Below are 22,770 nucleotides of genomic sequence, written 5' to 3' on the forward strand. Positions count from 1 at the left end.
CTTAAAATTATTGATTGTCCAATGATAAAATAATTACAACTCTAAGTCTTAATTACCACTCTTATCATTTACAGTAACCTTGACTTTTTACAATTGCGTGTATACATCGTCGATGTTCAAATTTGATACAATCGACTGCAGCTGCTGTCTTTGTACTTTTTTGGTATAAGCAGACTCGTAAAGTACAGGAACACATAAAACTGCCCAAGTGGGGGCACACCAGGTGGAATTTTGGGCAAAACATTGATAGACATGTGCATTTACAAGCACGTTGAATAAATTTAAATATGCATGCATGCATGCATACTTGCAAGAATTTTTCAAAGTACTAATTTAAAAATCGGTCTATTTATATAATTAATGCGCTAAACAACAGGGAAAAGCCCAGTAAAAAGCAAAGGGAAGCAATTGAACTACACCTCATTTTTACTGGTAGTTTGTAACCATATTTCTACTCTTCAATTTGGAGATTTTCGCCCCACCCATCTAAACATGAAACTAGTGAAATAAAAATTGAAAATAATTACCAAAAATTAAGAAATTATGTGGACTTGCCATCACGTTGTCATATTTATTCTAACATTTACAAGGTAAGTCTTACAGGGTAGCCAAATCAAATGAACTTGTCGTGATGAAATAAATTTGCAACATAATTTCGCGTTACCAAATTTGTTATGACAGATGTTATCAGCTTTTTTGTTTATTCTGTGTTTGTCAGTTAAGAAAAGTTTAAGTCATCTTTAGTCCATATCTTTAACTTACGATATTTCTGGATTTTTGTTTATAATAAAAAATGTTAAGAACAGTGAAAAGAGATTGTCTGATCAGAGATGTTTTCATATTTGTATATACATAATACATGTGAGTAGGATTTGTTATTAGTCCCAGATAATACAATGTTTTTCTGTCCATTTTGGGAATGGGGCCTGGGCCTTTATATTTTGTGATTTCTTTGTAATAAACTGTAATTTTGAATTAAATTGGGATTTGCAAATTTTGCATAGAAATTTACAAGCTAGACAGACAAAAAATTAAATGTTTTGGGGTCCAATTTTTGCTGTTAAAGCCATTGGTTTCCGGTTACCGCACTCACTTCTCACCTAGATGAACTGGGCGCATGTGAGTTAATTTTGTAGTCATCAGTCCGGACAAATGGGTTTCTTCCAGGTACTCCGGTTTCCCCCACAACACAAGACCACACGCTCGCTTAAAATCATGCCATCGAGAGTAATTAATATAAAGTTGTAGAAACTTGTTTCACAATCATTGTAAAGTATATAAGTTTAAACTTTTAAGCCAGGTCGTAGTAAACCAAACCTGTAACTTGAATTCTTTCTTTGAACACTTTTTAAATCTGCCAAGTTGGCTGAAAAAGCTCTTCAGAGCTTGTGTTCTATATGTCGTAAACCTGACTTTATAGGTCAATATTACTTGACTTGACTTTAATTTAAAATTGCAATCAAATGTATGCTTTCATGCCAAAACATCTAAAAATAAAACATTTGTATAAAACACACAAGATTTTGAAATGATTTGGAAGTTACATGAAGATCTGTTTATAAGTTTATTTATAAGAACAGTAGTTGTAACAGGTACGGCAGATGTATATGTATGGTATCATAGAAGCATGGCAGACAATAAGTCATCACTAGAAGCCCTTCATTTTTCTACAGTGTTAGTATGGTACATCAATTAAATCAAATATCTACATGTCATGGCATTGCAGAAATATGTTTAACTTTTAATTTTACATAATTCATAGAGCCTTGCTTTTATTATTAGCCTTAAAAATATTCCCTTGCAGCCATTGAATGAATATATGGTAGTGAACTGGATCCCAGATTTGAGTCTTTGCAGTGCATGAGTGCCATGAAAAGTGGATTGTAACATGCATGTTGTGTCAAGAATGATGTCTGATTCATAGTTTCCACAATACTTACAACCTAGTCGATTGTTTTACTCACCTTCTGTTGGTACATGTATGTTTGTGTTTTATCTTTTTCAGCTATTCATTCTTTCATGCCACGCGTAAAACATTTAGCAATGTTAAGTCCACCATATCAAGTGAGTGGAGCTCTACCCCTGGAAATAGGACACTTTGCAACAAGCCAGAAAAGGTACGTTTTCGTCAAAAGTTTATTATGGTAATGTATGGAGGATATTTGTTGAAATTTCGATGCAAGATTGAAATTTAATCATTGAGTAAGGGCATCCACGAGTGAAAATATAACTTTCTGTGATTGGGGGTGAATTTAAAAAAAAAGTACTTTCAGATAAAATTTAAGAAAAGAATAATTGATTAAATAGACAAATAATGGGATAGTTGTGTGAGAAGCATAACATTGTGACATCATTTTGGTGACACCATTTCAATCTGTCATTGTGAATGCTGTGTTACATTTAGAACGACTGGATCCAAGATCTATTAGAGAACAGTGAAAATATCAGTATTGATATTTTCACTGCAGTAATAAAACAGCAGTAAAAATGACATGATATTTTAACAAAAAGCATTAAAGAATAATATTTTTATATGCAAATTCTAAATTAGTTTTGTAAGCCAAGCTCAACTGAACAATGTAATAAAAAAACACACACAAAAAAAGAAAGAAAAATAAATGCTCATGTTACATTCACTTAAACAGATATATATTTTTTTATTGAGTAAGATTAGAATCATGATTGTTTAAATTACTAATTTTGAATATTTGAAGGGACTCGATTGTTTTTTCTGTGCTTTTTAACAAAATTGATAACAGTATTGAATATTTGTTTTTCCAGTTGTGGACAGCTCATCACATGTTTGATTCCTCAAAAGATGTTGAAACTTACCTTGGAATTCTGGATGCAGTCTTTATGAGCTCATATGCAGTGGTAACTGTTTTTGTGTACTTATTAAAAATCTTTTTTTTTCAAACATGCAGTATGTCAATCTACTAGGTAGTGATCTCTACTGATGAGCAGAGAAAATCTCAGGCACCACTTACGAAAATACCATAGCTGGATTTCAGCTATTCTTTTGTTAAAGAAATTGGTTGTGAAGAAATCTCATTGTTGTTTTGCCTTGTTTAAGATTTTAAAGATGTCATGTGATGTTTATCATTAATATGTGATATGTGTGAAGGCAGTGACAGCAATTGGCAGTATGCATTTAATTTTTTTTTTAAAACGAACACATATTTTGTGCAATTTGATTTCTTATCTCTATCATTACTGTGTTAGAAGTAACTCTTTACTTGATTTAACATAAATAAATAAAATTTTATGCTGCATTATTGTAGTAATGTATTTAATGAATGTTTTCTGGATTTAATAAAATTGAAATTGTTCATCCAGTCATGGTATGTTTAGTTTATGAAATTTGGACTTTCAGGGGTTGTACATCAGTGGTATGATTGGCGACAGATATGAGCTACGTAAGGTCTTGTCTATCGGAATGTGTTTGTCGGCCATTTCGGTAAGTTTCCTCCAATATCAACATTAATTATAAGCTTTCTGGTGTAAATATAATTTTTTTAATGAGATATAATTCGTATCCCACTGTTTCAAGATTTGACTCGTTTTGCTGTCAAAATCTAATGTCAGCGCACATACAGCTGGGACAAAAAAATAATGACATCATTTCCAAAAAGTAAACAACTACAATTGATTATTCATACTTTTTTTTTATTTTATTTTAGATATGTTTTTAGCATATATAAAAAAATAATAAAGAAAAGAGTTTGTTTCAGTGAAATATAGATCATATTTCATCAACATCTGGTATAGAGGAGTGCTAGGCCAATGAGTCACTCACGAAGAGTGTTTGTTTCAGTGAAATATAGATCATATTTCATCAACATCTGGTATAGAGGAGTGCTAGACCAATGAGTCACTCACAGTTTTAGCAAGAATCCTAGGGCTATCTTGGTACTTAAAGTGTTTTCAGACAATAGTACTGCACTGTTGAAAATCTCTCCTAGGAACAAAATAACTCCTTACGATAAAGTTAACCCCCTGATGAAATCCCTTTGACTTTCTCTTGGCATTTCATATTGATATGTTTGAGTGTGCTCTTCCTTTCAGATAGACTTAAATTTAACCAAATCCATTCATGTGTGGGTGTAACTCTGTATGGAGGATACTTTCAGCTTGTGACTGTTTTGGCAGTTAAAATTAAATCACTGTTTATAAAGCGTAGTAAAAGAAGTGTCTTTCAGTTTTTACTGACGGAACATACTTTTCGTACCCAACCCTATTTTTTTATTGCCAGCAGACAATTTTCTCCTGTTTAGTATGTCTTCGGTAGTTCCTACTGTTGAGTACGTGTTATGGAAGTTTTTTTAAAGGGAAAGACACGCAAATGCACACTTTTTTTTATGAAACTCATGAATGACTGAGATGGATTTTTTTTAAGTGTGAACATGATAATCAGACACAGCTGTAAATTATTTTTTGGCAGTGAAATTGGAAACAAACAGTTGTTTATTGTTTTGCCTAACTTTAACTAACATATCTGTTCAAATTTTTACAGGTTTTTGTTTTTGGACCAGTATTTGAATGGTCACATTTCTACAACAAGTACACATACGTACTCGTCTGGATTCTGAATGGCCTTCTGCAGTCAATGGGATGGCCGACGGTTGTAGCCATCATGGGAAACTGGTTTGGAAAATCAAGGTCAGGTTAAGTGTGTAGGTTTCTGAGTAGTTAATATCTTCTTCGAAACTAAGAGCTTTACTTTTTAGTTTAGGCAAAGTTTGTTTGATTTTAAAGTTAAAATTTCAATTGGATTTGTCACACTGAAATTTAACTGAAATTTGTGAATTTAAGTAATTTCATGGTACAATTTAAGAGGAAAGAAATTTTGTTGATGGCACAACATTGCAGATATTTGTTTGAAATAATGTGACAAACATCTTGTTTTTGAAAGAACTTATCTTGATAAAAATACATGAACACTGTTTAACTGAAGCATAAATAATACAAAAATAATATATACGTTTAGTACTGGCTTAATTTGTTAAATAATATATCCTTTTAAGTATTTACTAGTGGCTTTGAGCAAAACAAAAATAAGTAGCATTGCAGTATGTTGTAGCACATAGACAACTTGTATTTGCACATTGCAGTCGTGGGTTTGTGCTGGGTCTATGGAGCGCTTGTGCGTCTGTGGGCAACATTATAGGAGCTCTGATGGTCTCTCAAGTGCTGCAGTATGGCTATGAAGTAAACAACTTTTTTGTAGTTCATGTATTTGTAAAGAAAATTCCAAATGCATCTGACAAACAAGAGATTTCTATACAGATCATGGGCATGGATGTTCTTTTTTCAATAATTATTACTTTTAAACACAGTAACAGTTTGGTTACAGTAGATACTTTTATAAATTCTATTTTTTTCTTATGATCATAGTTAATAATGCTGGATGAAGCAGGTCTATTGGTTAAGGTGTCCACCTCTCACACAGGAGGTTGTGGGTTTGATCCCCACCAGGGTGAAAGAGGTCTAATGGGTTAGGTGTCCACCTCTCACCTGAAAGGTTATGGGTTTGATACCCACCAGGGTGAGAGTGATCTAGTTTAGGTGTCAACCTCTCACTAGGAGGTTGTGGATTTCAAAATACACCAGAGTTACTTTCTAATAGCCTCTCAGAATGAACACAATGGCACAAGTACTGCTTTTTATCCAGGAAACAGACTCAATCCATGAATGCTTAGGCTATCACGTTTCATCACAATCAAGCTAAATAAATAGTAAAAATTAAGTTGCTGAAAAAAATGGGGGGGGGGAGGCTGAAACACTTTATATTTTTCAGTATGCACTAGTTTTTAGAAAAAATGGCTGAAATTTGATTTACTGTATCATATGGTTTCAGTATGCATTCCTGGTTACTTCAACAGTATTATTTGCCGGTGGAATCATCAACTTCTTTGCTCTTGTGAACTCGCCAGAAGAATTAGGTAAATATGGAGTTTTCTGGCAGCCAAATGAGATATTTTAGCTAAACTAGGCTTGGCATAATAAAGAAAATGCTTTTGCATATATTGGTGGCCTAGACCGTCTGATACAAGAATCTGATTGATGGTATTGTGCCACCTTTTGTGACTATTTATATTCAAAATGGCGTCCAAGATGGCCACTCAACAATCTACTTTAAGTTTTGTCTGTTCTCTGTATGCAGGGTTCGAATTTAACTTTGAGGAGCACTCGCAAAATTTTGCCAGTGCTTTTTGAGGCAACTCGCAAAATGAAAAATCAACTTGCAATTTTATTATATGCTCTATTCCCTTATAATATTGTCTAATTAAAGTAGAAATTTACACCTAAGACATATTATGAATATTAAAAAGTATCAATCTTGAGTGACTCGACTACTAAACCTTGTTGATAGCTTATTCTTTTTTGGGGGTACGGAAAGACTCATCAGATACTGGCCGCTTTTTGATAACAAAGCTGTCCAATAATTTGACATTTTCACTTTGTATATTTACCCTCGCGATCGGGTAATACACATTCGGCAAGCACGCTACAGATTTCATTAAGTCTATAAGTATTAAAAACAATAACATTATTTATATAAAATCAATAAAAGCAACAGTAAATGTAGCGTGGATGCTTTGGATCATGAAATATATCGATCGACGAAGTCTATTCACTTTGACAGTTGGGCTGAAATATATTCAAAGGTTGATGGGGTTTACTTATAGTGCGCGAAAGCGCTAAATTTAGCCAATGATTGAGCTAGGTGATTACGTCATTTGTATTCACTTTGTATTATGCACGACTCGGAGCATCCTGGAAAGATTCGCGATAAAACTCGGCCTTTTCCGTATTTGTTCTATTTTTGAAAACTTACTAGAGCGTGACTCCGTACTGTCTTCTTTATACTGGTTGTGTAAACATGCCATTTATAGGCTGTTTACACTCGACTACGTAGGGGAGTTGAGTTCATGTTTATTCTACTTTCCTTTTAACATTTTGTGGTCTAGAAAAAGCCACTCGCAGAATTTTGCGAGCTTGAATAAAAGTCACTCGCAATTTGCAAATGTCGCTCGCATTTTGCGAGTATGCGAGTCTAAATTCGAACCCTGTGTATGCTTTAATTCTCGTGCAAAATTATACTGTATCGATTTTTAACGATAAACAAATAAGAGTGAGTGATATTGAATACTTATATGTTATTATGCCCCCCTTCGAAGAAGAGGGGTATATTGCTTTGCACAGGCATGTCGGTATGTCGGTCGGTCGGTCCGTCGGTAGACCAAAGCTTGTCCGAGTGATAACTCAACAATTCCTGGACGTATGGTCATCAAACTTGACATGAAGGTTGGGCCTGACCAGTAGATGACCCCTATTGATTTTAGGGCTCATCGGGTCAAAGGTCAAGGTCACAGTGACCTTTAATGGTAAAATAATTTTAAAGCTTGTCCGAGTGATAACTCAACAATGCCTAGACCTCATCAAACTTGATATGGAAGTTGGGCCTGACCATTAGATGACCCCTATTGATTTTGGGGGTCATCGGGCCAAAGGTCAAGGTCACAATGACCTTGAATGGTAAAAGGATGTCCGAGTGATAACTCGACAATGCCTGCACCCTTGGCCCTCATTCTTGACTTGGAGGTTGGGCCTGACCAGTAGCTGACCCCTATTGTTTTTGGGGCTCATCGGGTCAAACATCAATGTCATAGTGACATTGAATGGTAAAAGGTTGTCCGTGTCATTACTCGACAATGCCTGCACCTATGGCCCTCAAACTTGACTTGGAGGTTGGGCCTGACCAGTAGATGACCCCTATTGTTTTTGGGGGTCATTGGGCCAAAGGTCAAGGTCACAGTGACCTTGAATGGTAAAAGGTTGTCTGAGTGATAACTCGACAATGCCAGCACCTACGGCCATCAAACTTGAATCGGAGGTTGGGCCTGACCAGTAGATGGCCCCTATTGATTTTAGGGGTCATTGGGCCAAAGGTCAAGGTAACAGTGAGTTTGAACGATAAAAGGTTGCCCGAGTGATAACTCAACAATGCCTGCGCCCATGGCCCTCAAACTTGACTTGGTGGTTGGGTCTGACCAGTATATGACCCCTATTGATTTAAGGGGTCAAAGGTCAAGGTCACAGTGACCTTGAAAGCAATCTCGACAATTCCTGGACCTATGGTCATCAAACTTGACATGAAGGTTGGGCCTGACCAGTAGATGACCCCTCTTGACTTTGGGGGTCATCAGGCCAAGGTCAAGGTCACAGTAACCTTTAACGCAAAAAAGTTAACAAATCTTCTCCCAGTGATATCTCAACAATGCCTGAATCTATGATCATCAAACTTGACATGTTAGTTGGGCCTGACCAGGAGATGACCCTTATTGATTTTAGGAGTCATTGGGTCAAAGGTCAGGTTCACAGTGAGTGACCTTAAATGCGAAAATGTTTCAAGTGATAATTGGACAATGCCTGCACCCATGGCCCTCAAACTTGACTTGGAGTTGTGTCTGACCTGTAGATGACCCCTTATGATTTAAGGGGTCATTGGATCAAAGGTCAAGGTTACAGTGACCTTGAATGAAAAATGCTTGTCTGTGTGATAACTTGTCAATGCCTGCACCCATGGCCCTCAAACTTAACATTTAGATTTTTGGTGACCAGCTGATGACTACTATGGATTTTGAGGTCATAGAGTCAAAGGTCATGGTCATAACACACTCTATCCTCAAACTTTGAATAGTCATAATCTAAAAACTGACTCAACGGCATACAATGTTAGCGACAAATCAGCTGTCATTTCGGTCCATGCAGATTTCATTCAATTGTCCATATAATCCTGACAACATGGCGCTCAGGGGGGGGGGGGGGGGGGGGGGGGGGGGGGGGGGCATAATGTTTGACAAACATCTCTAAACATCTCTTGTTTGAATGTGCAATGATGTGAATTCATTGTTCATTTAGTTAGAAAATGTAATATTGTAGTATTGATTGTGTATTAGAATGATATTATAAAAGTTTGACTGCAACCAAACAACTGTACATTTTTTAAATTAATCTGTGATCAATTCTGTGATTTTTCACAAAAATAAAAAACTAACAAATTACCATCACTTTCAGTTGATTAAAAATGGGATTTGCAAAATTTGAAGGGACTTGCTCACTGATTTTATGTTGGCAATATTTTTGTTTTGTTGATCGTAAAAAATGAGTTATTTCACTGACGTTCAGGAACAAATAGTGAACAGAAACTAGAACACACATAATTGAACAGAATCAAAAATTATTCAATTTTCAATAGTGGTTGGCATATCAAGCAATTTTTGTTACATCTGTAATGAATTACCGGGTATTAACAACAGATCTCTGTTATTAACTTTAGGGGATTCATGATTGTAACAAGTCAAGTCAATTTTTGTTTATTATTGTATTTCATGTAATAGTCTGTTGTTCAAATTTCACAAAGAGTTTATTTATGTCTGACTATTTAAAACCTGAATAAGTTCCTTTAATCTCCACAAAATTGGCCAGTGCAAAAAAAACAGCAAGAAACAGACCTTAAGAAATTTAAGAAATTGGCAGTGTAATCTGAAAAATTCTACCAGGTCTGGAGAGCCCAGATGAAGAATTAGAAGAGACAGATTTTGATATCACTGTGAACCAAGAAGGACGCGACAGTTCTGCCTCCTTCCAACATACACGATATGACACCGACCCGAATGACACACATGATACAGGTATTTATTGTCTTAATTTAAAAATATTTTAATGCCATATTTTTGTTATTTTGTTACTTTTTGTGTGAATTGAACTTAAGCTGGATGTTAAAATCAACACAAAATTGAGGAAATTAAAAAAGTACCTGGGAATGCTTAGTATTTTTTTCAACATTTGTGACTTTTATAAAGTTTTAAGTCTTTTAACATCTTTAAACGAAGTGGGCCGCAAGGTCTTTTTTTGTTGATGTTTTATCTGAAAATTACTTTAAACAAATATAACCAAAATGTTCTTACTTTAAAAACAGATTGTTCTCTTACTGAAATAATTAAAACTAATAACACTTGAATGTGAATTTTTCTGTTAAAGTCAATTTTACATTCTCTTGAAAATATTTGAAATAAGTACTGGATTTTAATGTAGATTATATCTTCAGAACCACTCCTTGGAGACGAGTCAGAAGTGAGATTACAGCCCCATCTCCATAGCAGCAATCAGAGAGTCGAGGCACTGAGCTTCAAGAAGGCCCTTCTATTGCCTGGTGTTCTTATGGTGAGTGCTTATCTATAACTGTTTATTTTCTCCCATCTCAGGTAAGTAGATCCAATAATTTAACCATGCTAGAAATTCTTATCTTGCCCACGGGCAAAATATGATGAAATTCCCGTATGGAACTCCTTTTTAATGGTCATCACATTGTAATTACCTCCCTTGTTGAAGACTGTCGTCTGTAGCATCATGGAAATCTTGTCTTGTGGCAATATTTAGAACGCTAATTAATTATTTATCGCTTCAAATGTCACCATAAAACAGTTTTCGCGCACCTTCCCAGAAATAATGCTTCAATCTCCTTAGAACTATTTAAAGACCGATTTGACTATAAACATAATCTGAATCACTGCGCCCATATCCATGACAACCACGAATTATCGCATATCCATACACAATTATTTTCACTAAGCACAAAAGAGTTCAATCAAATACATTTTTACTTAATTTTGTTTAAGTGAGGTGGGAGAAAAAGCATCTACCATGGCCGCTCATGTAAACCTCATTTCCGCAAAACACCCTATGCTCGGGTCAGAATGAAGCTATCTTACACTCTCGGCCATGAAAGATACTTATAATCTTCAATTTATCAAATATTTTGTCAAAAATATTAAAAAAACATGATAAGATGATACATTTTAACTGAACTCATCTTTATTTCCATCACCACATATGCCGACATTCATATTATGTACAGACAATGATTTGATACAGAAAATGACAAAACTGTACAGTACAAGCAAGTTATCATTTCACTGTAGTGAATACAATGACCAGGAATACAAAGTTTATAACTGGATGGCTATAACTGATTTAACATTTCAGTCAGATATTCACAAAAAAAAATTATACACATATATTTTAATTTTTAACGTTAATACACAAAGTTATTCTGAAGAAATCCTGTTGTGCCCCTTGATTGTTTGAAATGTTGAGCATTTTGGGTTTCGAATTGTGGTTTTTCTTGTTATTTGAAAATAATAATTTGTGTTGAGAGTAGATTTATGAACTATAATCAATGGTTACATTCTTTGAATTAATTCTCAGCCAGTTTTGACAGTTCTTGCCCAAATTTCACAAAAATATCCAAGTCTTGTCTGAGACGGAGAACAATATAATTTTTTTGTATCAAGTGGAATAGTTAAGGAACTTTATTCTGACTGTTTCCAAACTCTTACTTATATTCATTTTGTATATAAGAATTTTCTATTCCAAAAAGAATTGTCCCATATAATCACGCTTACAATAATTGGGTACAATTTTTATTTTATTTGTTATTACTCTAGAATTACTTTTTTTTTAAGTATTGAGCTGTGTTTATAAACATAATACATAAGAGAATGCACTAAAAATAAAAAAGGATTTTAACAGGCATAATTTTAAATCATGTCATCATTTGAATAATGTTGTAATGAAGAAAAAATGAGCTGAGACTGAGATTTTCGTGATGTTTTGAAAAGTTTCACCAAGTGCTAAAACATTCAACATTTAATTCAAAACTACTTTATTTGAATTAAATCTGTATTAAGTTATGTATAAAATACATGAACTGAAGAGTTAAGGTGAAAATTACAAGCACTGAATTTGTCTTTTGATAAATGGGTTATATCAGTACTGGCTAGAAAATTGTTCCGGTTTCATTCAAGGGAGGTAATAAGAAAATATCAATATTGCATATTGGCTCCATAACAGCGATTATCTTGTTAGAAACAGTCTCACATGTCATAATGAGTATAGATTTATTATTATAAATAGTTAGTTTGCACAAAAAATGTAATATTCAAATTTATTAAAACTTAATTTTGCGTAGATAAGGTTCCTTATGTTTATAAGGGGATTTGTAGGCCTATATTTATGGGTTGTTGGGCAACTTGCACTTGGAGCTACATACTGGGGTCCCAGTGGCTCATTATATGCTCTAGGGAAGGTCCTCAGACACAGGGTAGCAAGTGCCCCTGTAGTTACACAGGCAGCCTGACCCCTTGGTCCCTTATGTAGCTGTGAGGCCCTTCTGGGCTGAGCTGGGGTTGGGTCAGGTGATAGTCATAGCACAGTCATGCAAGTGGTGTTGACAAACACTTACTCAATGAGGCCTATTCTCAACAACTAATGTTTTGCTTAATTTAACATGTACATGATTGTATAAAATGAATGTATTTATGAATGTATTAAGGGCAGTTAGAAAATTGTTTGAATTTTGATAAGAAAAATTGCAGGGAAGCAACAAAAGACCGGATTTTTTGTCATTTTGGTGATGTCTAGTTTTTGAGGGGTTGTTAATGTATATATGTTAAATATATTTATAAACCTGAAAACTTTTATGGTAAATTGTTTATTTAAAAAAGCAAAATACATTTGATATTACATGTGCATGTTAAAAAAAATGTTATATGAATAGAACTTGTAGACACAAGCTCAAGATCAAGCCACCAAAAAATAAGCCAAGCATAATTCTATATTTTCATGTTAAACCTTGATTCAATTAATAAACCTCTGACTTGTCAAATGTTGTCACTTTTTATTCCTCTACTCCACTGATGACTGATGTGGAATCAAGCTAAGCAAACAAAACAAAGTACCGTATCAACATTTCTCCTGGTACAATGCAAAAAATGGGCCAAAAAAAATTCCTTTGTACAGAAAAATGAAAAAAATAAACCAACAGGATTCAACTGCATACACAAATATTTTGTTTGCTACATTGAATTAATTCATTTAAAGATGCACTCTTATGCCCCAATAAGCAGTTCCACAATTAATACATTTGTTTTAATTTACCAAAAAAGATAAATAAATATTTTAAACAATGGTTCTTATGATTTTAAAGAGAGGTGCAAAAACATTGTATTTCTACCTTATGGGACAGTGCTGATCTCCGTAAATCTTATAGGATCCACTTATCATTTAATATTTTCCATAAATGCATAATTTAGTAAATAGTTAAAGGTTTATTACACAAAATTTATGTTTGTTATATTGATTATAAATATGAGTATCACTTTAAATGATATTATTAATGTTTTGTTATTTACCATTTCTTTTCAGTATGCATTTTCTTATTTCTGCCTGAAGCTGGTGAACTACTCTTTCTTCTTTTGGCTCCCGTATTATCTCCACAACAAGTTTGGTTGGGACGAGTCAAGTGCCGATAAAATATCCATTTGGTATGATGTCGGTGGCATAGTGGGTAGGTTACAGTGCTGATTATATGATTCAATTCAGGATAAAATTACAAAAATTATGTAACATTTAAGTCTGCTTTTAACAAACTCATCAGGACATTTAAAATGTGTTCGTTGTATGATTTCCAGAGTTTGTAATTGTATTGTTAATCGAACAAAACTTATTTTTCTTAAAGCGTTAGTAACTCTTTTAGCCACAAAACTTCAATTTTTAAACATAAATATGAAAAACTGTGATCTGATATTTTGTCCCTAGTCTTATATCACTGGTTTCCAGATATTTATGCAAAGATTGGTTCATTCCAAGACAAAATATAAAAACATTGTCAAAAAGGTCCATCTGTGAGAGTGCAGCTTTAATGACCAACATTCTTACTTCATTATACAGTCCAAATATTTGCCGGTGTATACAGATATACATTTTTATTAATTTATCATATAGGTTCTTTAGATAAAGTCTTGACCAACATGTCTAAATAGAACTTTTGAGTAAAATTGGAAAGTTATATATGTAATATCATTTTTAACAGAACTTTTTGAAGTACTAACGTAATCTAATATGATTTTTGAGCGAGACATAGTTGTCACAATAGTTAGTTCCGTACATGCTTGTGTCTATCTGCTGGACTGAACTTTTTCCAGGCTATAACTTGACCATGCATTTTAGGATTTTTAAAATACTTGCTATGATGAGGTGGCTTGTCACGCACAAGACCTAGGTCTGTACCCAATGGTCAAGGTCAGGTTTGAAGGTCAAAGGATGATATTATCCTTGTCCTGGCTGTATCTTGACCATGCATTGTAGGATTTTCAAAAAACTTGCCATGAAGATTCAACATCTTGGGGTGGTATGACCCGCACAAGACCCAGGTCTGTACATCAAAGATCAAGGTCATACTTAGAGGTTAAATTTCAAAATGAGTACCATACTGTTGACAGGACTGGTCTGGACTGAGCCTGTTCTGGCTTTATCTTTACCATTCATAATAGGGTTTTCAAAAGACTTGCCATGGCGGTTCAACATGTTGGGGCATAGTCTCACAAGTTCACATAGTGTTCAACTCCATGTTAGTCTGTGTTGCAATTCCATGGAAGAGTCTGTGTCAAAGGCTCTCTCAACAAGCTTGACATGTTGCCATTGGTGTCTAGTTGATGAATTTTGAGGCTACAAATTGTTTTCTTATTTTCAGGTGGAACAATAGCTGGCATTGTTTCTGTGAGTAATACTAGGGCCAGTTAAAGATATATAACCATTGTACATAAAACATTAAATAGAGGTTATACTTTTATTTATATATCCCATAGAAATCATCAGTTTATTTTCTCTCAATATGAAAAAAATCATTCATATTTTTTATACAATTAATGAATAAATAAAGAAAAAAAGATTGGTAGAAAGGATTTTCATTAAACATGTCATGTGTATTTGTGAATAACTATGCCCCCCTTCGAAGAAGAGGGGTATATTGCTTTGCACATGTCGGTCGGTCGGTAGGTCAGTCTGTCCATCGGTAGACCAAAGCTTGTCCGAGTGATAACTCAACAATGCCTTGACGTATGGTCATCAAACTTCACATGAAGGTTGGGCCTGACCAGTAGATGACCCCTCTTGACTTTAGGAGTCATCGGGCCAAGGTCAAGGTCACAGTAACCTTTAAAGCAAAAACAAATCTTCTCCCAGTGATATCTCAACAATGCCTGAACCTATGATCATCAAACTTGACATGGAAGTTGGGCCTGACCAGTAGATGACCCTTACTGATTTTAGGAGTCATTGGGTCAAAGGTCAAATGCAGAGTGACCTTGAATTCAAAGATGTTTCGAGTGATAACTCGACAATGCCTGCACCCATGGCCCGCAAACTTGACTTGGAGGTTGTGCCTGACCAGTAGATGACCCCTATTGTTTTTGGGGGTCATTGGCCAAAGGTCAAGGTCACAGTGACCTTGAACGAAAAAAGCTTGTCTGTTCAATAACTTGTCAATGCCTGCACCCATGGCCTTCAAACTTGACATTTGACATTTAGATTTTTTGTGACCAGCTGATGACTCCTATGGATTTTGAGGTCATAGAGTCAAAGGTCATGGTCAAAACACACTCTATCCTCAAACTTTGAATTGTCATTATCTTAAAACTGCCTCAACGGCATCCAATGTCAGTGAAAAATCAGCTGTCATTTCGGTCCATGCATATTTCATTCAATTGTCCATATAATCCTGACAACATGGCCTTCAGGGGGGGGGCATAATGTTTGACAATCATCTCTTGTTTGTTTTCATTTTCAGGATTGTTTTGGTTTCCGTTCTGTGGTGGTTGTTCCTATGTTGGTGCTTGCAATTCCTTCACTGATTGGCTTCAGTAGTAAGAAACTACTTGAAACTAGTATTTTCTGAGAGTTTACGGAAAACCTCTTTTTTTTCAAATGTTATTAGCTCCACTATTCGAAGAATAAGGAGAGCTATCCCTAGTCACCCGAGCATCGGCGTCGGCGTTACCACTTATGTTAAAGTTTACGTAACTGAAATATTTTTAAAGTCCAATGACATATGGCTTTGAAACTTTGCACACTTGTTAACCATCAACCTATACACAGGAGGAAGTAACTCTATCAAGCATTTTGACAAAATTTTGCCCCTTTTTCTACTTAGAATTTACGTTAAAGTTTGCGTACCACCTCAAATATTTTCAAAGTCCATTGACATATGGCTTTGAAACTTTGCACACTTGTTCACCATCATGCCTCAAACCTATACACAGGAGGAGTTAACTCTATCAAGCGTGTTGACAAAATTTTGCCCCTTTTTCTACTTAGAATTTACGTTAAAGGTGCCTCTTGTACAAACATTTACGTTAAAGTTTGCATTCCACCTCAAATATTTTCAAAGTCCATTGATATCTGGCTTTGAAACTTTGCACCCTTGTTCACCATCATTCCCCCAACCTGTATGTAGGAGGAGGTAACTCTATCAAGCATTTTGACAAAATTATGCCCCTTTTTCGACTTAGAATTTACGTTAAAGTTTGCATTCCACCTCAAATATTTTCAAAATCCATTGATATCTGGCTTTGAAACTTTGCACCCTTGTTCACCATCATTCCCCCAACCTGTATGTAGGAGGAGGTAACTCTATCAAGTATTTTGACAAAATTATGCCCCCTTTTCGACTAAGAATTTACGTTTAAGTTTGCGTACCACCTCAAATATTTTCCAATTCAATTTATGTAAATATCTCAGCACATCATGTATTGCATTGAAATCTAATCTAGCAATGATCGATGCATGTTTCGCCAAAACTTTTCAATCCATACACTGAAAAGCGGCGGAATAGTCGAGCACGCTGTCTCTGTGACAGCTCTTGTATTTGAATAATCTGATATTTACTATGTTCATAATGAAATTTTGGATGAAATTGATTTACATGAACCCTGCTTTACTCTACATATGTCGACAGTGAAAACTTATGAAATTCACTTAATACTTGATGTAATTTTAAAACAAATTAATCTGTGAAGATTATATACAGAGTCCAGAAAAAAACTAATGCATGTGTAATAATATACACCTAACTGTTTTAATTTCAGAGTCGCCAAATGACATGACACAGAATGCAGTTCTCATGACAGTAACTGGGTATTTTATTGGGGGTGTGGCCAACCTGATAAGCGCAGCCATATCAGCAGATCTGGGTAAATTTACATCTGGCTGAATTTTCATTTTAAGGTTGTCAATATTTTTTGGAAAGAAAAATAGTAATGGAATTGTCACAGTCTTAATATCATTGTCTTCCTTGGCATTGTGGTCGACATGCATTTTTTTTACCATGACCACAACTCAAAAATTGTTCAAGATATTGAAATATAGTTTAATTCTCTTTTGCTAGAAACAGTATACTCATGTATAGCAAGTCCCATAACTCTAGTTTTAATAATTGTTGAGTTGTGTTGAGTGTTTGACTGAAAAAAACACAACAGACGAATGTTGGTGTTTGCTCAGCTTATTAGCCCGTCTGTTTATTTGAAGAGATTCCATATTGTCAATGTGTTGGTATAACCATGGTGTCATAGTCTTCTTGGTTGGTGTGATGTGTAAACTTAAATGTTGGCACACTTCAAAAACTGCTAAAGAATTTAACATGGAACTTGGTACACATGTTCATTATGTTATTACGCATTCTCTTGTCTGCTGAAGTGGAGACTAACATTATTTTTTTCATGGTCTTAAAATCTAAATTCTTTCCTTGATTTTAGTTTTACTATACATGTATATATTTGATTGGATCATTTCAATATGTACCTATATATGCTCAAATTATGCAAAAACAAAGAATAGTGGAGGGATATGCTTTTTACAAATTAAATCTTTCAATGATGTAGCTGACTCATTTTTGTTTGCAGGCAAGCAGGGGCCAATACAGGGAAACAAGGCGGCCCTTGCGACTGTCACAGGGATCGTGGACGGCACGGGTAGTGTAGGGGCCGCCCTTGGACAGGTGAAACTATTTGTAGAATTTCATAATGTACATACGAAAATTAAATTTTTGCAGGATTGTATATACAGTAAAACTGCGATCACTCGAGGCCGCCAGGGACCTAGCCAAAACCTTGAGGGAACCGATGTTTCGAATGACCCGAGTTTCAATTTTCCAGTCTGTTATGAAATATCTTGTATCAGTGTATCAGTGTATTTTAAGTTTGAAGTCGTCAAACTGACTGTTTACTAAGACACCGATTATGTGTTGCGTTGTGGAAATTGCTCATATGTTCAAAGGCTGCCGTATACTAAATGTAAAATGTAAAAGAAATAACAATAAATGAATAAATAATTTCTATTTTTACAAAAAGCTTCATTAACTTCTCATAATTATCTTCTAAAATGCCCTTATCAACTATTATCGGTCATGAGTAAACAGTGATAAACGGTTTTTCACACCTTTCCTTGCAACTGTCATTGCAATGTGCGAACATTTTAACACCTAGCAATTGTTTGTTTATTTTGGAACTTGGGGAAAAGTGTGAAATTATGACCTCGAGGGAGCCATAAGGTTTTGTGCATGATTTGTGTACTTGGGACCGACTATTGTGCTTGACTCCTCGACTTATTTAGTTTTCGATGCAGCGTAGGTATATTTAATATGAAAATTGAAGGAAAAATGTTCGGGACCAAGCTCCTACCTCGAGGGACCTCCTGTTCTCGAATGACCGCAGTTTTACTGTATTGGTTTGTTTTTTGGAGAGCTTTTGTGTCATCTTCAGCCTTGTTGTACCAGAACCTGAACTTGCAAATATCGCAAAATCATTCAATATATTGAAATTCAACTAAGTGCATGTACAGTGAAGATCAATGGTGAAGCTGAAGGCCTGCAACTCATGCTTTGATATATGTCTGATTATGCCCCGTGATTGACTGATATAAAATTACCTAGTGTTGGCCTCTGCTTGCAATGCACATGGCAGACATTTGATATTCTTGCAGTTCTTTTTACTATTTTATGTTTGTGTTTCAGATACTTGTGCCTTTAATTCAGGAAAAACTAGGCTGGTTTTCAGTGTTTTATTTCTTTATCATTATGGTATGTACGGCTTTACTACAAGATCACTTTGTATTGAATAATATGAGCATAACAGTACAGTATGGTCATTAATTAACATCCCTTAGTGAACATAGGCTCGGGGCATTGGCAGGGCTAATTCTATACGGCACTGGTAGTGGCACATAGCCGCTGTCCAATGGTAATCTTACGTTATACCCTTCAAAAATGTGTTATTAACTAATTTTTTAATATGATATATAATATGTTGGTACCATTTTGCATTTCCATGATATAAAATGAAATAATTAGTAAATGAAAATCCTATACATATACGTATATTAATAAAAAAAATATACAATGAAAATAAATATTTCATGTATTTATTATAAAAAAGGCTTTACTAATAGCTCATTTAATGACAAGATAGTTAACACTGCAGTTCTTTAAAATAAAATAGTACAATGTACTCTCTTAGAAAATAAATTATATGTTTTTAAAGCTTTAAGAGACAGAAATTAACCATTGAAAGAAAGAGTTAAAATGTACATCCATTTCTTTTTGTGTTGGAGGCTACCTAAATATTGATAATAAAAACCACATTCTTTGTGTACCTTATTTTTACAGACCGTGTTAACAATTCTATGCATCTTGCCGATGTTTGTACGAGAGGCACCTGAATTTTTCCGCGAAGTGAGAGGATCGTGTAGAAAATATAGATACTCTTGGTACTGCGGCATTCACAAGCCACAAGACATGTCCGCTAACCTCTCTGTGAACGAGGATAACGACGAAGCTGAGTTGTCTGCTGACTAGTCAAATTTTATTGCAATAATTTCTGTGATTTAATTTTAAGTTATCTATTGCTTGTTGGTTTGATTGCCATAGTGTTTGTTTTGTTTGCATTGTCGTCCACATGTTAACACATCAATGTTGGTCATATCTCAAGAACATTTAAAGATATTGGCATGAAATTTGGTACACATGTTCACTTAGACACTACACATGTACATGTATCAGCAAGTCCTGTAACACTGTTAAAAGTATTTGTTGAGTTATGCCCCTTCATTGACCAAGAAAAACAGATGAGTGTTTAGATCCGCTTGTGATGCTCTTGTCTTTTGTTAACATTTTCATTTATGCTCTTATTTCATGAACATATTTCTCAAATGTGATTCAATGAGTTTATATATATATTATATTTGTTGTGGTGGTTAGTTTTTCCCAAATTTGTTTTATAAATATATCAATCTATTTTTTATTGCACTGTTTTAAATACAAGGTTTCATACCATGTAAATGTATTTTTTATTGTACTGTTTTAAATGATTTTGACATGATTACATCATTTACATGTATATAATATATACAAATTATGTATGTGGAAAGTTACTTGTACAACAAGGCAGCAAGTATACTAATTATTTTGTTATTCATGCTTGACTATGATCTCTTTCTAAAATTATTCCAATTTAATCATTTTAGGATTTTATATGTTCTTGACACATTTTTATGCCCGGAAGGACGGCACATAGAAATTGTCTGTCAGCCTATACATCTGTCCATACAGGCCCTAATACTAATGGCTATTTGGCCAACGAGGCCTTTCGGGGGCATTTGTCACATTTATGGAACAGTTCGTGTTATTAATAAATTGTATTTATTTTACTTTTAACAAAGATTTTAGAAAATTGCTAATACCATGTTAAGAATGTTATGTGTATCTTGTATCAAGGTTAGGCTATGACTTGGATATAGTAAAATAAATATCTCAAAACCAATGTTAGAAATGAAACGAAAAAGTATAATACTGAATAATTAACAATCAGAATTAATATCCATGTGTTCCATAATTTATTTTGATACATGTACATATGGTTGTTGTGTTTTACCTATAAGTTTGTAATGAGGAGCTGATGTTTAGGGATGATCACTGACCAAATCATAATCCTGAACATTACTGATTGCCTATGGGGAATACATGCCACAAGTGAGGGTCAAGGAGCTAACACCTTATTTCTAATAGTTTCCATAGACATTTATATCAATTTCAAGGCACTTTTTTAATGCAAATTTCCAACGAAAAAGAAAACAACAATTTTACAACTCCACAATAGTCTTTAGTTATAAGTGCTCTATCGTGATTACGGGATAAATTCATCTTCCATCTTTCATAATTGTTTGTATGGTGGAAATGTAGATGCAGAAAAACATGCTTCAAGATGTTGTAATGGAATACTGGTTATTTTTTAACTCTGCAACTGTGATACGTTTCTTGTATTTGTACTGTAATTTTGTAAATTTGTTGAATTTTTCATTTTAAATCCATGTTAGCCTTCTTAACCAATAATTGTTAGGTGATGTTGTTTTTATATCTTTCAATAATGATTACTTTTGGCAGATCATATTGGGCAAATTGATGTGATTTCATTTATTTTTGCGTTGTATATTAACGTTGGACTCAAGGACAAAAATATTTCATATTTTTGTTAATACATGTAATTAAAGTTTAGCCTTTGAAACACTGGGCATGTTTAAATGGGTATTGTTTCATTCACTCCTTCAAAATTGGTATTTCAACCTGTTTAAGGATGAATACAATATTTGTAATAGACTGAAATTAACTGATAGATACTTATTATTGAAAATTGAATCTCATATCAAAATTATATTAAGTACAAATTACATGTAGTTGAATCATTCAAGTCTTCCATGCTGACCAAAATGGTATTTCATGAAATGTTGAGGTAAGAAAATAAAAGATTAATACAAGCTTTTCAATTTGCTGTTTCTCGAGACCCAATGAATGCCTTGTTATTATGCCCATTTAAGGACAAAGTGGCAATTTTATACTTTTGCCACTTTTTTGTCTGTCCTTATTTTGTGTCTGCCTAAAAATTTCTCAACTGATGGGAAGAATTTTGAAATAATTTGGCAAGAATGTTCACAACAGCGAGGCTACCTGCAAAGTGTTTTAAGTACATGATCCAGCCATATATCTTCAAGGTCAAGGCCACACATGGGACAACCAATTTAAGGGTTTTCTCCCGAACTCAAAAGAACTTTATTAAAAAAAAATCGAAGAAACTTGGCACTAATGTTCACCAGATTGAGCTGAGGTGCAGAGCACATGTTCTGACCCTATTTGTGTTACCTTCAAGGTCAAGCACCCACTTCAAGGTCTAGGCCACATATTGGGTCAAAGGACAGATGGCCTTCTTTTACTTGTTCAAAAATATCTTAAAATAATTTTATGGCACAAGTCGAGTGTTTACCACATCAAGCTTGCATGTAGAGCTTTCATTCCTGCAACATATAAGGCCAAAAGTAGGGGTCAAAGGTCATTTCATTTGGCTTTGTCTGCTTTAGAGCACTTCAACTACGAGAATGATTTCTAAATAGTAAAACTAGCACCAATGTTGGTTTGTCCGCATTCATACAAAGGGCAACACTTAAGATTAAAGCCAGATTAATAGGTCTTGCTACACATTTTCACATTGTCCCTGGAAAAATGAGTACCAAGTTTTATTTTAATATCTTAAAAAAAGGTTTTTAAGTTATGTTTTGGGCTAAAGCCCCTAGACGACTCTATGGCGACATTGGCTATCACAATACCCTCATGAGCTTATAACTTTGCACAAATTCTCACGACCCGTTCATTTACTTGCATCTTATTCCTAGCTAGTTGTTCAGTGGCACATTCTCGTAATGATGTGAGAAATATGAAAAATGCATAATGCTTTTTTAAAGCACCCGTTATAAAGTGCAGGCATGAACTAGTAATGGAGGGTTCATGTGATGCAAACTTGTCCTCCAATCTTCCATGCAGGTGTT

The 22,770-nt window shown here is 34.5% G+C and overlaps 1 protein-coding gene across 1 annotated transcript; it reads left to right on the top strand.

The window, feature by feature from the left end:
- Window positions 1-451: 451 nt before the first annotated feature.
- On the top strand, window positions 452-21,708 carry LOC128218000 (sugar phosphate exchanger 3-like). The gene is made up of 16 exons (XM_052925489.1): window positions 452-590; window positions 2,006-2,117; window positions 2,782-2,874; window positions 3,374-3,457; window positions 4,514-4,659; window positions 5,112-5,208; window positions 5,858-5,942; window positions 9,567-9,698; window positions 10,115-10,230; window positions 13,273-13,414; window positions 14,600-14,625; window positions 15,695-15,770; window positions 16,992-17,096; window positions 17,805-17,899; window positions 18,914-18,979; window positions 19,565-21,708. Exons 1-16 carry the CDS (start codon window positions 544-546, stop codon window positions 19,751-19,753), a joined length of 1,611 nt encoding a protein of 536 aa, XP_052781449.1. The 5' UTR covers window positions 452-543; the 3' UTR covers window positions 19,754-21,708.
- The last annotated feature ends 1,062 nt before the right edge of the window (window positions 21,709-22,770 follow it).

Source organism: Mya arenaria, chromosome 14 (genome assembly GCF_026914265.1).
Source record: "Mya arenaria isolate MELC-2E11 chromosome 14, ASM2691426v1".
NCBI classification, from domain to species: domain Eukaryota; kingdom Metazoa; phylum Mollusca; class Bivalvia; order Myida; family Myidae; genus Mya; species Mya arenaria.